The 15,082-nt window shown below is 52.1% G+C and overlaps 1 protein-coding gene across 1 annotated transcript in view; it reads left to right on the forward strand.

Annotated features, from left to right (window-relative positions):
• Positions 1-15,082, forward strand: part of AKNA (AT-hook transcription factor) — a gene marked incomplete at its 3' end in the record, with an annotated part of 42,698 nt that overhangs the window by 21,963 nt on the left and 5,653 nt on the right. Inside the window, exons 8-19 of the mRNA XM_082842287.1 lie at positions 703-830; positions 1,304-1,511; positions 2,793-2,947; positions 3,048-3,224; positions 4,060-4,306; positions 5,204-5,310; positions 5,941-6,152; positions 7,972-8,134; positions 11,098-11,274; positions 11,936-12,051; positions 12,711-12,857; positions 14,306-14,401. Coding sequence (XP_082698413.1) covers positions 703-830; positions 1,304-1,511; positions 2,793-2,947; positions 3,048-3,224; positions 4,060-4,306; positions 5,204-5,310; positions 5,941-6,152; positions 7,972-8,134; positions 11,098-11,274; positions 11,936-12,051; positions 12,711-12,857; positions 14,306-14,401 — 1,933 coding nt within the window. The remainder of the gene's footprint in view (positions 1-702; positions 831-1,303; positions 1,512-2,792; positions 2,948-3,047; positions 3,225-4,059; positions 4,307-5,203; positions 5,311-5,940; positions 6,153-7,971; positions 8,135-11,097; positions 11,275-11,935; positions 12,052-12,710; positions 12,858-14,305; positions 14,402-15,082) is intronic.

The following is a 15,082-nucleotide window of genomic DNA, read 5'->3' on the forward strand; positions in this document are numbered from 1 at the left end:
TAGCGTAATCCTTGGGACCGTGAGCTCTGGAGCTAGAGGGCCTGGGTTCATATCCCGACTCTACAACTTTCTCACCCACTGTGTGACCTTCACTGACTTAATTAATCTCTCTGTGCTGTAGTTTCATCCTGTTTAAATGAAGACGATAAATTACCCCTCTCATTAGGGTTATGTTGAGGATTCAATGAATAATGCAAAGGGCTTTAGACAGAGCCTATCATTATCAACAGTATGATGGTGATGATAATACCATCTGTTGTGATAATCTATAAGGATTTGGGAAAAGAACGACTAATGTTCCAAAATCCACTGTTCTGAGAATCGAGGATGAGGATCTAAGGTGTCTCAGGTACTAGGTCCTTATGGGGGTATAGTGACAGCATATTTGACACTATGACCATCATGGAACATTGGGTTCTTGTAGGTCTACCCGGGAAGGACTGGTACCCTCCAGGGCTGGTGCCAGTGCTCTAAGCCATGCCTCTGCCATACCAGTCTGATGGCAGGGAGATTGACCAGAGTGAGCAGCCTCCAGAGGGTGCCAACCCCCGCCTTCCAGATATTCCGGGGCCTGGAGGCCTCCACAGTCCCAGAGTCCCACGCCCCTCCCCTCCCCCAAAGAGCTGTCTCGTCCACTGTGTCTGCAAGGATGGAGCCCACGGGGGCTGGGCACTCAAGTCTTCCTGGCCTGTCTGGTTTCAGGTCTTCCAGCAGCTAAAGGCTGTCCACGCGGCCTTGGAGGAGGAATATCTGAAGGCCTGCAGGGAGCAACACCTGGCCCAGCGGCTTGCCGGCTCCACGGGGGCGCCCGGGAGATTTGATCCCGGCAGGTACATGCTGGGGAGAGAGGCCTCCAAGGACAGAAGGGTCAGGCCCTGGGTTCCCACCAGGAGGGGGACAGTTTGTCCTCATAATTCACACACTAGGGGAACAGGGAGGAGTCCTATCCCAATTAACAACACGTCCAGATGGGGGATACTTGAAGGCTGAGATTTGGGTCCTTTTGGAACTCCCTTCAATGAGAAGTGACCTTGGAGATAAGAGTTATAAAGCCCCTCATTGGACAATGGGGAAACTGAGGCCAGAGGGGGCAGGGATTTACTCAAGCTCCTGCAGCCAGATGGTGGCAGAAGGGGGCTCAGGCTGAGGCCTCCTTATTCCCAGCGGCACCCACTTTCACCTTGTTGATTTTGCTCTCCACATAATCTAGATTATGATGTCAGAGGCACTCTCCACGGGCATCTCTGGGGCCTCTGCTCTGAAGCACAGCCTCTCAGACCTGCCTGATGTTTCCTCGTTCCAGGGAGCTGGAGGCAGAGATATTCCAGCTGGGAATTCGCCTGGATGAGCTGAAGGACCACATAGACCAGAACCAGCAGGAACCTGAGCCAGCCGGGTCAGACTTGGCTCTGGACAGCTCCCCAGCTGTGCCCTCCCCCCTCCAGCCAACGGGCCTGCCCCCTCCTTTGGGGCAAGCCCCCACGCCCGCCATCCAGACCCTCTGCCCTGAGGTACCTCTTTGCCCAACCGTATTGGACTGTTCCTTCATTCACTGTTTTCTCCATTCATTAACTTCTTCATGACATGTCTGAGAAGTTGGTACCATGTGCCAAGACTCATGACACGTGGTGGGAATTCAGTAGAAAACAACTGAAATAATAGGTGGCCTGTACCCTCATGGAGTTTTCTGTCTAGTTGAACTAGTTACCCAGTTACTTAACTATAATTTTGATCAGTGCTCTGAAGGAGAATTATGAGGTTCTATGAGAGTAGATAACAGGGTAACATATCTGAGTTTAGGGAGTCAGAGAAACTTTCCTTGAGGAAGTAATGTTTAAATGAGATCTGAGGGTGAGTAGGAATTACTAGGTGCAGAAAAGCCATCTAGCAGGACAAACAGCCTGTGCAAAGGCCCTGTGGTTAGAGTATGGACCCTGAGGAGGGGTCTAAGAGGCAGGGGAGACAGGCAGGAGAGGGGAGGAGGCTGGGGAGGCAGGCAGGGGCCTCAGGATGTACATGTGTGGGTCACATCAAGGGGATGGTCTTAAACTCTGCTGGGTTTTTCAGCAGGAGAAGATACCAGAGGATTTGCAGGTAGGTCCGAAGCGGGGAGGTGGTGGGGCAGATGGAGAGACGTGCATGGACTTGAGAGAGGTTTAGAAGGTACATTTGACTGGACTTGGATTGGTGATGAGAGGAAAGGAACAAACGATGACCTCCAAGCTTCTAACCTTTAGTCCTGGGTGAATATGGGGACTATTCACAGAGGTGGCGACACTAGAGAAGGGCTGTACATGGAAGGGGCTTTGTAGAATTCTCTCTAGCCCACGTCACAACCCCATGAGACACAGGCATCTCGAGTGCATCATCTTGAGGGGCTCCCCTGCTCCCATGGTGAAGGTGTTTTGAGGGGCTGGGTGTCCATGTTGGAATGGAAATCTGGGTTCAAATCTAGGCTCTGCCCCTCACTTCTGTGTGACTTTAGGCAAATCATTTGAGCGTCAGTTACCTGTCTGTGAAATGGGTTGTAATAACCTAGGTACTGGTGGGATTGTTGTGAAGTGATGTCTGTACAGCGCCTGGCACGTAGCAGGGGCTCCATCAACGGCAGTCAGTGTCAGAGGTCGCATGACCCAGTCCCTACTTGTGCACACGTAAAAGGATGATAGGTTAGTGAACCTAACCTATTTATTACTCTTTGGCACCCAGCATGAGCCTGGCATAAGGTGGGTCCTTAAAAGGTGGTCTCAGATGTCTGCTGAATCTCTGCCCCTCCTCCTTTCTGGCCCCAGCTTGACGCCATCAGCGCTGGCCTCCACCCATTGCACGTGAACTTGGATCTGAGCGCTACCAGCAATGAAGTAGAGGACAGGCTGCTGGGCCTCCCGACCCCGCTCGGGCACAAGGAGCTGCGAGTGGAGCACGATTTCCACGGCCTCCTAGAGCGGTGAGTGCCCACCAGAAGTGAGGCCAGGGTGGTGGGTCCAGTGGTGGGACCTTGCTGGCCCTGCTGGGCAGAAGTCACGCCCCTCTGTGTTCTTCTGCAGGTACCTCAGTGTGAAGTCTCTCCCAGAAGCCCTGAGGCTGGAGGAGGAGGGGGAGGGGCAGGGCCACACCCTGGAAGTTGTGGGGCCAGCTTCAGCTCCAGGAAAAGCAGCGGCCACCAGGCTCCCCACCAGACAGCCCCCAGCACAGGCTGAGAGAAGTCACGGGGGCCCAGTCGAGTATGTCAATGAGCCTTCCCCGCTTGTCCCACACCAGCTCAGAAACCGCAGGGGTGGAAATTGTCATAGTGAGCTAGACAGTTTAGAAACGGCCTTCCTGACCTGTAGCTCAGTGTCTCTCTAAAACGTGCAACATATAGCATTGATAGCATTTGAAATGATTGGGTGTTGTGGGACGAGGTTTCTGGTAGGACAGATGCAGCATTAAATAACGTTACTCTCCTTGTCAGTCTCAGACATTCCATGGCCATCAAGGAGGAATCTCAGTTAGGGCTATTATGTCTTCAGTGCCTCTCTTGATCTTCCTTTAAAAAGAGAGAAAGAGAGAGAAAACAAGCAGGCCTCAGGCCCAGAGCCTTTACTAAGCAACAGGATCTATCTAGACTATGATAATATTGTTTTCATGTTCCTTGTATTTATTTGCAAAGTTAGTTTCTATTTGTAACACAAAATACCGGTCTTCTGTTTATAACAGTGACATAAAGTCTTTTTGAGTAGATTGAAAAAGTTGATGGAAATGTCTGGAAGGGCGAAGACGGAAGACAATTCCAGAAGCCTGGGAAAGGATGCTTTAGCGCATCTCTTTCCACACTGTTTCTGCTGCACTGTATAGGGTGGGTTTTGTAGGCATCCCCATTTTACAGTTGAGAAAAATGAGGTTCAGAGAGGGGAGGTGCCTTGCCCAAGGTCACACAGCGAGAGGGTGGCGGAACCAGCGTGGGCACGCAGGGGTTCCTGACTCCAGAGCTTGTGCCCTAGACTGTGTGGCTACCGGGACAGGGCTGCCCAGCCCATGCCATGGCTCAGGGCCAGTGTGCCTCTCCTTCCCTGCCAGGGAAACCGTGGAGCAGATGGCGTCTGTGAAGCCAGCAGACTTCCACGCATCCGTGGGCAGAGACAGGCACCTGCAGGGCCTGGACAAAGCTGAGGCAGCTCCTTCAGGCCCAAGCAGGCCCCCCCCACCTCAGGGCACCAAGTCTGCGGAGTCCCACCAGAGCAGTCTGACCAGCCTAGAGGGAAGTGGCATCTCTGAGCGCCTTCCCCCGAAGTCTCCGTGCCAAGCTGGCGGGCCCCACCTGGAGGTATGCGTCTGCACGGGGCATGGGCTCAGAGCCTCAGGGCCATTCCCTGCATCTCCTGGAGCCTCCTGCCTCCAGGCCTTTGCTCAGAATGCCTGTACTCCTGCCCTTGCCAGTCACAGTCCTGCCCGACATTCAGGGCTTGTGCCATAGCTCCCCACACCCCCGTCCCTCCGCCAGGAGCTCCCCTTTCTCCTCTGAGAGCTTGCGATTTGCAGGAATCACAGATCACTGTGGAAATGTGACTTATGTGATGGATCCTCCCATAGAAAAACACATACGTATGCATGTGTGCGCGCGCACACACACACACACACACACACACACACACACACACACACACACACCTGTAGTCCTAATGAGCCCATGGTAAGGAGTCTGTACTCGACCATGAACTCACTGAGGGCAGGCACCATGTCTCTCTGTTGGCCATCTTTGCACCTTGCATTAGATGCAGTGTGTTGGAGGTGTGCGTATTTGATCAAGTTTATTTTCCCAATTCATCAGGCCCGGGCATTTCTGCAGTCAGGTAGGACCAAGGTGTTCCAGGCCCAGCCCGGAAGCCGTGTGGACATGAGAATCCCATTCCCGCCACGGGACGTTTCTGCTCCTCTTTCTGTTCTCAACTCAGGATATCTCAGTATCTCTCTCAAGGGCCCTGGCTCCCACTTCTCAGGGAAGCGGGACTTACTCAGGGTCTTCTCGGGGCGTGGACTCCCTGAGGTTGGCTGGGTGCTCGTGCTGCAGGACCCTCACCCCCTGGGCCCGGCTGCTGGGATCTGGGCCAGCCTCCCTGTCTGTGAGCCTCTGGAATGTAAGGCCCAGGCCAGGACTTGGGAAGGGTTTCCCAGTGTGCCTCAAGCACATTTCTCCAATTTAAAGGGACGCTGTCTCTTTCAGGAGCCCTGGATGGCATCCCCCGAGACAGACAGTGGCTTTGTGGGCTCAGAAACCAGCAGAGTGTCGCCCCTCACTCAGACCCCAGAGCACCGGTTCTCCCAGATCAGGTATCCTGGGGACCCCATCAGTGTACACACCTGAGATAGCCTGAGAATCAGAGTGCCTGTGAGCTCAGAACAGGGACAGATGGCCTGGGCGTTCTCAGAGCCCACACTTCATCCCCCCAAGGATGGTTCATTTCCCCTATCTTATTGATAGAGGGGAACTAAGGTTCAGAAAGAGAAAGCGACTTGCCCAGTGTCACTCCGCCAATCATCGACAGACTGGGAAATAAATATTTGTTGAGCAAATGAATGATGAAATGGTGAATGAATAAAGTCTGTAGGGAGGGTGGCGTGACAGAGCCACCAGGTAGAGTGATAGTCTCCAAAGCTGGACGCAGGCCCCTCGGGCTACCCAGGGCTGCCTGGGAAGGAAGGATTACAAATTTTATTTCTTTGTATATTATCTGAAAACCAAGTTGAGCTTTATAATTTTGTGTGAGTAGGCAGATGTACACTTCTGCAGTTTATAAAGAAAATGCATGTATAATGGGGGCGCATCCTCAGAAATACTGTACTGCCAGGGGTGCCAAGTCGCAAAGGTCAGGAGTTCATGGTTTAGCATGTGGAGGGTCTCAGCGGCTGTGACCTCCTTCTGTGTGACCTCAGCGTGTCTCTCCCTCCATGGTCTCCCAGCACCCAAGGGACATTAGCCCAGTCTTTCACTCCGTCTGTGCCCCGAGATGCAACCTCCCACCGCCAGACCAGGGGTCTTCCGGTACCCAGAAGAGCCTCTGAGCCCATCATACCCAGGAGCCGAGCCCAGAGGCTCCCACCTGGCCAGGACGGTCCTCTCGGGCAGAGGGCACCCAGCTTCTGCCTGGAGCGGGCACTGGCGGCTGAGATGGGTGAGTGGATGCATCTGGGTTGGCCAGAACCTGGGGGTGGCTGGATTGCATGGGTTAAAAAAATCAAATCCGTAAGAAAACTTGCATTACCCTTTAGATGCAAAATATCTTACAGGTTCATTGTAGGAAAATTTGAAATTGCAGGTAAGGTGGACAAAAGGGAACAAAAGAAAAAATAATAAGCTAAAAACCGTCACTGCTGACATTTTGGTGTAGAACCTGTGAGCTGTTTTCTTTGTCAGTGTGTGTGTGTTTATTTACAAATACTTAAAACGGAAATGGGATATTATACGTGAATGTTTAATAATTTTTTTTTTTTTTTGGCTGCATCGGATCTTAGTTGCAGCACACAGCGTCTTCGTTGTGGCGTGGGCTTCTCTCTAGTTGTGACGTGCGGGTTTTCTCTCTCTAGTTGTGGTGCGCGGGTTCCAGAGCATGTGACCTCTGTAGTTTGCGGCACGCGGGCTCTCTCATTGAGGCGCACGAACTCAGTAGTTGTGGCGCGCAGGCTTAGTTGCCCCCCGGCATGTGGGGATCTTAGTTCCCCGACCAGGGATCGAACCCACGTCCCTGCACTGGAAGGTGGATTCTTTACCACTGGACCACCAGGGAAGTCCCAGTCACCTCCTTTTTTTCACTAAACACCGTGTCATGAACACTGTGTCTATAAAATCTGTGATTTCATTTTTTACCTTTAAAAAATGCTTGTGAACTTTTTATTGAAATAAAACATACAGGAAAGAATATAAATTGATGAATTTTCTCGAAGTGACCACAGACCAAGAAACTCAACACGTTTAGAAGCCCAGACCCCCCTCAAGCCCTTCCCAGTCACTCCCACACCTCCCAAAGGTAACCACTGTTCTCAGATTAGCTCTGCATCTTAAGGTTCACCATTTAAAAATTTGAAATTTAACTTTAGTTAAAAGTTTAATTAATTAGTCACATGCAGTTGTAGGAAATAATACACAGAGATCCTTCCCCCAGTTTTTCCCAATAATAATATCTTGCAAAACCATAGAGCAATGTCACAACCAGATATTGACATGGATTCAGTCAAGACACAGAACATTTCCACCATCTCAGGGTCCCTCATGTTGCCCTTTTATAGACACAGTCACCCCCTCCTTAACTCCTGGTAACCACTAATCTGTTCTCCATTTCTGTAATTTTGTCGTTTCAAGAACGTTATAGAAATGGAATCGTATAATATGTAACCTTTTGGGATTGGCTTCTTTTTCACTCAGCATACTTTCCTGGAGACTCATCTAGATTGCTCCATGAATTGATAGTTTGTTCCTTTATATATTGCTGATTAGTCTTCCAAGGGCTCATTGTTTTAATGCATGGGCCAGATGAGTGGTTTGTAACCTCTGGTCACCCATCCCTTTGAGAGGCTAGTTAAAGTTTTGAATGCTCCCCCAGGAAACATGCACACAGGCAAAGGTGTGACTAATTTCAGAGGGAGGTGAGGCTCGGAAGCCAGTCCCAGAGCAGCCTGGTGATGCAGAGTCTGGGGGCCCTCGTGGAGGAGCAGGGGCCTCTTTGTAGGGGGAAGGCCCTGGAGCCTTGGATCTGATGCCGAAATGGTGGGTGGTAGAGGGAAATCTAGTTATAAACAGCTCTGCAGGTCCGCTTTGCTCCCAGCAAAAACCACATCTTCTTCCTGTTTTGAGGGTCATCGACCTCGATAGGAGCCTCATTCATGACCTCAGCCGGGCCCCATCTCTTCACCCCCAGCACCCTTCCACCCGCACAGGTTCTCACTTCAAGGGTCCTCTCTGTGTGAACTCACTCTGACCCCTTTCTGCCTCCCTAGTGGTCCCTGGCTCAGAGTTCAAGGGCCGAAAGCAGCTTTCTGAGCAGCTCCCCCATGGCGCGACAATCAGCCCACCCCCGACCCTGGCCCCTGCAGCCGCCGCTCCACCCCATGGGCCCGCAGAGACCACCTCCACCTTCCTCCTCACCAGGACGGGGCGAGAGTAAGTTGGGCGCCGCGGATTCAAGCTCATCATAGAGCCGGGAAGCACGGGCTTTCTAGGGTCTCCATCCAGTGGTGGCTGTGCTGAGGCCAGACGGACCCAGGCATCCTGCCTCCCAGCTCAGGGCTGCTCCTGTGGGATGTCATTGATCTAGATTCTGAGGACACTTCTCCAGCTGGTGGGAAATGACCTAGAGGTTCACCTTGCTGGTGCTAAGACCCCTCTGCCTGTCCCCCAACATTTCCCTTCCAAGACAGGTCTGCACTTCCCAGGGGTGTGTTTTCTGCAGTTTACGCATTCATTGTATGAACTGAGAAGGGACAGTTTTTTCAGTTTTTCATTTTTAATCCAAGTGCAGTTTTTCTACTGAGAAAGTTTTCTCCTTGCTTCATTAAACAGAAATGGGAAAAGAGATTAGTCAGTCCTCTTACTTCTCCTCTGAGTAGCTTTTGGCCAATAATCAGTCACAGGCCTTTGTTGGGTTGGGGTGTTGGCTTCCAGGCCTGAGTTGAGTAAGTTCACTCCTGCAGTCTCCTCTGATATCTACAGGGGAATGAGAGGCTTATTTACCTACAGTATGCCAGCCCCTGGGAATACAATAGTGGGCAAGACAGTCCTTGAGCTCGTAAGGCTCACCATCTTGTAGGATGGACCAAGAAACAGGTGGTTGCACCCCCAGTATGATGGCACAGGGCTGAAGGACTGTGGGAGCACAGAGAAGGGGCATCTAGCCCAGTCAGAGGCTTCAGGGAGGGCTTCCTGGAGGAAGTGGTATCTCAGCTGAGACCGGAAGGAAGAGAGATGGAAGAATATCCCAGCAGAGGGAACAGCATGTGCAAAGGCCTAGAGGTGAGAGAGGGCCTGCCACCTTTTAGGCACCAAATGTTTATTATAGCCAGATCCTCACGTATGAGGTGGGGTGTGAAACAACAAAAGCAGAGAGGAAGACAGGGAGACCTGGGGGAGATCTTGGAGGGCCTCAGACACATATGGTTAGAAGTTTGGGTGATGGCTCTGCTCAGGAAAGGTGCTCACTGAATATTCATGAATGTAGAAAGTCTCACCTAAGGACAATGAGGGAGGCTTTAAGCCAGGGAGAGGCATGGTTGGGTTTACGTTTTAGAAAGAATTCTCTGACCACTGTGAGGGTGAGAATAGAGGCCAGGGGATTGCTGAGAAGCCTGCCGCACCCAGGAGAGAGGTTATGGGGCCAGTGGGGAGGGAAGGGAGGTGCATTTGAAAAGAGATAATTAGGCATTGGGCCCACAGGACTTGGGAGTTGGTTAACTTTTGGGGTGTTCAGAGAAAGAGAAAGGTTTAGAATGACTCAGATTGTTGGCTGGCCAACCAGTTGGATGCTGATGCGGAGATGGGGAACCTAGGAAGGGGGAGTAAAATTGCAGGGAAAGATGACTTATAGGTGCCAGCTGGCACTCAGTCACTAAAGGATTAGGTCAGGAAGACCGAGATCCTGGTAGAAACAAGCCAGAGAGGACAAGTGACGCCTAACGGGGTATTCCAAATCCCAGGCTCTCGTTCAGCGGCCTTTGGCCTGGACAGGGAGCCAGAGCCGCCCCAGTCCTGCACCCATCACGGGGCCTCAGCCCTGCCTTTCAGGGGTTAACTGGTGACCGGAGTTCTCACTCTCCTGCAGCCGCCACCCTCATGGTTTGCCTTGGAAACCCCAACAAGCGTTGCCCTGGGAATTGCCAGGGGAACCAACTGCCCTTAGACGCACACAGCGCCAGGCCATGGCCAGAGGGGGGTCTCCCGCCTCCTCTGTGCACCCATCTGAAGGCTGATGTCTGCTGAAGCCGGCACCAGGAGACACTCCCCCAAGAGTCCAGGGGCCACCAGGCAAGAACTAAGCCTGAGGGGAGCCCTCACCCCGGAAGCTGGTCCGAACAGTAGACGTAGAGCTTGCCTCAGCCTGGAGGACGACCGTGCCCAGCCCGGGCTCTGATGCCCTGTGTGTAGGGGGGTTTGTGTGTAGCAGTGTCTGGGTAGAATTGGCTGCTGCAGTGCCAGCGACACCCTCAGAATGAGACCCTAGAGATTCAGGGACCGATCGGGGAGAAATGCAAACAGGATTTACTCCCAAGATGCTAGTGGCTCGTGAGATACCGCGCCAATCCCAGGTTGGGCTGTGTTTGGGGGCTTCCCCAGCATGACAGCAGCCTTACCTGTGGCACCCCTGCAGCTTCCAGCCTGCTCACGTTCAGTGGGTGATGGGAAGCACCGTGTGTCTCTTTGTCCCTTCTCCACACACACACATTTACTCTGCTCCCTCTGGGAGCCTGGAGGCCAGCTCAGTGCCATTCTCTGAGCATCTATGAGGTCTCAGGGGTTGTGAGATGGGGAGGCCCACTCCTTGCCTGCCAGGGGCTCACTGTCTGGTGGAGGAGACAGATAAACAAGCATCTTCCGCCAGGAGCAGGGAGATGGGCTTGAACAATGTAGGAAACGTTTGGGGAACCCAGGAGGGGTTGCTGAGCAAAGGCGGGAAGGAACCAGGCCTGGATAGATAGTTAGGGTTTCTACAGACAGAGGCTGAGGAAGGGGAGGGCAGCCCGGGGGCCGAGGCAGGTCAGAATTGAAATTTTAAAGTGTACCTTGAGCCAATGCCCTCTCTTCTCTGCATCCTCATCTTTATCTTGAGAATTTGTCACTGGTGTTTCAGAATAGTTACTCAGAGGCCCTGCATGCTAGGTTGGGTAGACCTCAAAGAAGGTTCTGCTTTGCTCACCAAATGTGCAGGGAGGGACATGAACTCAGAGGGGTGTCACGATGTGTAGCAAGAAAAGCGGACACACAGGGAAGTTCGAGAGTCCACCGTCAGCAGAGTTGGACGGTGCCTGCTGGAAAAGGACGAAGACCTGGCATCCGGGCAGCACTCAGGCGGCGGCTGCAGCTATGTTCACTGTGCATCTGTTCTTTCTCCTGTCTCCACCCCCCCACCCCAGCCAGGCCATCCGTGAGCTGCAAGAAGAGGTATCCCGGCTCCGGCTCCGGCTGGAGGACAGCCTGCACCAGCACCTCCAGGGCAGCCCGAAGCGCCCAGCGTCCAACTTTGACCACTCCACCCGGGCCCAGGACCAGCCAGCTGATTCCTCAGCCATGTGGGGGTCCCATTATGGCAGGTGGGTGAACCCCAAACTCCCGACCCTATGCCCCGGTGGGAGCTGCAGAGGGTCAAGTTGGCCAACCTCTGGCTCTCCCCAGACATGTGGACTCAGGCACAGCCACATCCCTCTCTCGCTTATTCACTCATTCATTCACTCTTACATTTTTTTTTTTACCATGTGATATTTGATACATAGAAGAATATATTAAACATATGTGTTAATAATAAAGCATGATACAGGGAATATCCCTGAACTCATCACCCAAGTGAAGAGCTAGAACATTTTCAGGATGCTCACCCTCTCACCCACTCACTCAGCAGCTATTCACTTATGATGACTTATAAAAGCATCTTTAACTAACTAACTTCTGAGTATTTCTATTGGAGGGCACTACGTTGACATTTTTAATGGACATTGTCTCATCAATCCTTCCAACAACCCTCTGAAGTCATTGCTCCTATTATCCCCATTTGACAGATGAGGAAACTGAGGGGCAGAGAGGCTCAGAGCCATTTTCTATGAGTCTGACTCCAGAGTCTTTGGTCTTGACTTTCGTATTCTCCTCTTTCCTTATGTTATAAGCGTTTCTCTGGGTTGGGCTTCTCACTGATCATCTTTAAAGGCTGCATGAAACCTCATCCAGTGACATCATCTCTCTCTCTCTCCCTTTTACTAGTAAATCCACAGAGAGATTGTCTGGTGAGCCTGGGGGCGCAGAGCAAGCAGTCGCCGCAGGAAGGAGGCAAGCCAGGTCCTCCTTGGTGCCTCGGGAGGTGCCTCGATTGTCCCTGAGTAAGTGACCACCTGCCTGGACTGATTTTTGGAGGCCACAGTCTGGGCATGCTGGCTAAGTGGTCAGGGACTACAGCAACAGCCCTAGAGGAAACTTGCAGAAGGTTTCGGGTGTCTTTTTTAGGTAGCTGTAGTGCTCTGAAATACCATGTACTTCTAATGACAGCAGCAGTATGCTATGCACGTACTGTGAGCTGCGGTTTCCGTAAGGGCTTTGTGTATGTGTATCATCTTGCTTAATCGTCACTGCAAGATGGGTCGTATTATCCACGTTCTGCAGATCAGGACAGCAAAGCCCGGAAGCACAAGGGACTTGCCTGAAGGAATATGGCTCTGGAATCAGTGGCCCCAGCTCACTCCTTTCTAGCTGTGTGGCCTTGGCCAGGTTGTTCACCTGCCCTGCACAGTTAAACGGACAGCTAACAGTGCAGTGATAATAGCGTCCGCTCCTGGGGTTGCTGTGAGGGTACGTGACATGAAGCATGCCAAGCACTTAGCACAGGGCCAGGGGTCCAGATGTGTCAGCTGTGATTACTAAGGGGCAGAGCTGGGTTTAAAATCTAAGCCTGCCCCAGAGCCTAAACTCGTGATCCACCCACTCCCTAAACTATGTGACCCCCCCACCCCCTCCCCCTCTGATGCCCCTCTTTCCACCTCAGGTTCCGAATCTGAGCCAGCCTCCCCCAGGCTGTTCTCTGAGAGGGGCAAGACCACCGAGGACAGTCCACAGGCAGCTCGGAATAGAAGGAGAGGAGTGGGTAGCACCGGTCGGCCAGAGAGGGTCACCTTCCGGGGCCAATACACAGGTGGGCCAGGAGGGGGCGCTGGGTGGGCATGGTCCCCAGGTTGGTCTCTGTCCTGAGAAGGCTCTTTCATTTAGCCAGTGGGCCATTGAAATACTATCATTTTTTTATGAGGTGTGTGATACAGAAACATCGGGGAGTATTGTCTCTTTGAATCTGGGTGTGTTTGTTTATTCATTCACTCAGCAAACAGTTTCTGAGGCCTCCCCTTTGACGGGGCCCATGCTTGGTTCTGGGGAAGCCCGTTCAGCTGGTCATTCATGAAGCGGTTTAAGGAGAGCTTGATGTTTGCAGGACCTGGGTGACAGGGTGAACACGGAATCACTCCTGGACCGCCTTAAGGTTCTGATTCCCCAGGGGGCCCCGTGTCTCACCGACTGGGTACCCGGCACACAGTAAGGCTTGAGGTGACACGTAGTAGGATTTCAGAGTGCTTAACATTAAAACAAATACGGATACGGCTCCTACTTTCATGAATCTGACTGCATAGCAGAGAAGACCAGTAACAAATAAGCAATTAGAGTAAATGTGTGAATTGTAGTAAGTAAATTATAGACGTGGCTCTCACCCATACCTCACTGGGAGGGAGGGCTGTTAACCTCAGATACGATGCAGAGAAGGCAGGAAATGAGATACGATGTCTCCCAGCCGAGCAGATAGAAGCCGAGGGTTAGAAGTGAAAGCAGCAGCGCGTCCAGGGGCCCCAGTGCAACACACACAGAGTATAAAGTGGGGACCCTGCACGGCAGAGGGGAGAGAAAAAAGTAATTAATCAGGCAACATTCTGAAGGTCCTATCTGAGACTCAGGGGTGGACGAGGCACGGGATGGCAGGGCTGGGTGCAGTCCCAAGACCCTGTCCAACCTTCTGATAACCTTGAGCACTTGACATCTGCCAGGCGCGGGGCAGGATACCTCACGGATATGACCCCGTTCAGTCCTCCCAACAAGCCTATGAAACCCACAGTATGACTATCCCTATTTTCCAGCTGCTTGGAGCACAGAGAAAACACCACTGACTCCGTGCCCAAGCCATTCTAATCCTAACCAGCAAGCCGGGGTATGGGGGAGTAGCGTCACACTGTGTCATTGCTTGTCGTGTCTTCCTGGCCTGCTCTCCAACCCTGACTGAGCTTGCATTTGTTGGTTGCTTCTGTATATTGAGAACTAGGCAGCTGGTCCCCAAATAGGATCTGAGATGAGAGCTTATAATAAACAGACAAATAAAAGTGTTTCTATGTATATGTGTATATGTACACGCCCAATTATATAGCTACATATTTATGCACATATATCACATGTGTGTGCCCGTGTGTGTGTGTGCATGAGAAAAAGATTGAGAGGGAGACTGTTAAACCATTTGGAGGAAGAGGAGAGAGATCCTTCTTCTAGATCGTCCCCCATTCTGCATCCACGACCAACTGACACTGACTGTCATGGTTTCCTCCCCAGGCCAGGAGTACCATGTTCTGACCCCCAAGACTGTCCCAAGAGGCAGCGGCCCAGTCTCCTGTCCCCACTGCCGACCCGCTAGGACAGAGGATCCAGGTAGGGGATGGTACCTGAAGAAATGGCCAAGGCTACGAGGCTGCAGCTTCTTGCCCTCGGCCTTGGGGGTGCAGCTGGGCCAGACATGGGCCACCCTGAGCTGTGCGCGGGTCAAATACAGACAAGGGAAAGAGATTTTTTTTCTGGTCTTTTTAGCCCTCCCAGGGAGTCCTGCCCTCACATCTATTCCTCCAGGTGCTTTGCCTGAAGCCACTCTCCTTCACCTTGACATAGAGAAGACATGAGCATGATTCCAGAAGGTCCTGATGCGGGGAGGGGTGCAGGCAGCCGGGGGCTGGCAGCGTCGATGGTCTCATCTCCCCTCTGTCCTCCCTCCACTCCTCACTCTTTCCCCCAAACCCAAGAGTTTAGGGGAAGAGTAGTGGGGAGAGAAGTGGCCTGAGAATACGGACACCAGGTTCTAGTCCCAGTTCTGCCACCGACACGCTATGTGACATTAGGCAAGTTCCTTAACGGCTCTGAGCCTCAGGTCCACATCCATAATGAAAGGTTTGGAGATGGTCTCTGAGGCCCTTTCAAGCAATAATGATGATCATGATGGAGCTGTCGTTTATTAAGCCGTTACTATATACAGGGCAACATGCTAAGGGTTGTACTAACATTAATCCTCACAACCCTATGAAGTAGGTTTTGCACATTTTATGACTGTGTCCATTATAT

This window comes from Leucopleurus acutus (genome assembly GCF_964270905.1).
Source record: "Leucopleurus acutus genome assembly, chromosome: 7".
Classification (NCBI taxonomy): domain Eukaryota; kingdom Metazoa; phylum Chordata; class Mammalia; order Artiodactyla; family Delphinidae; genus Leucopleurus; species Leucopleurus acutus.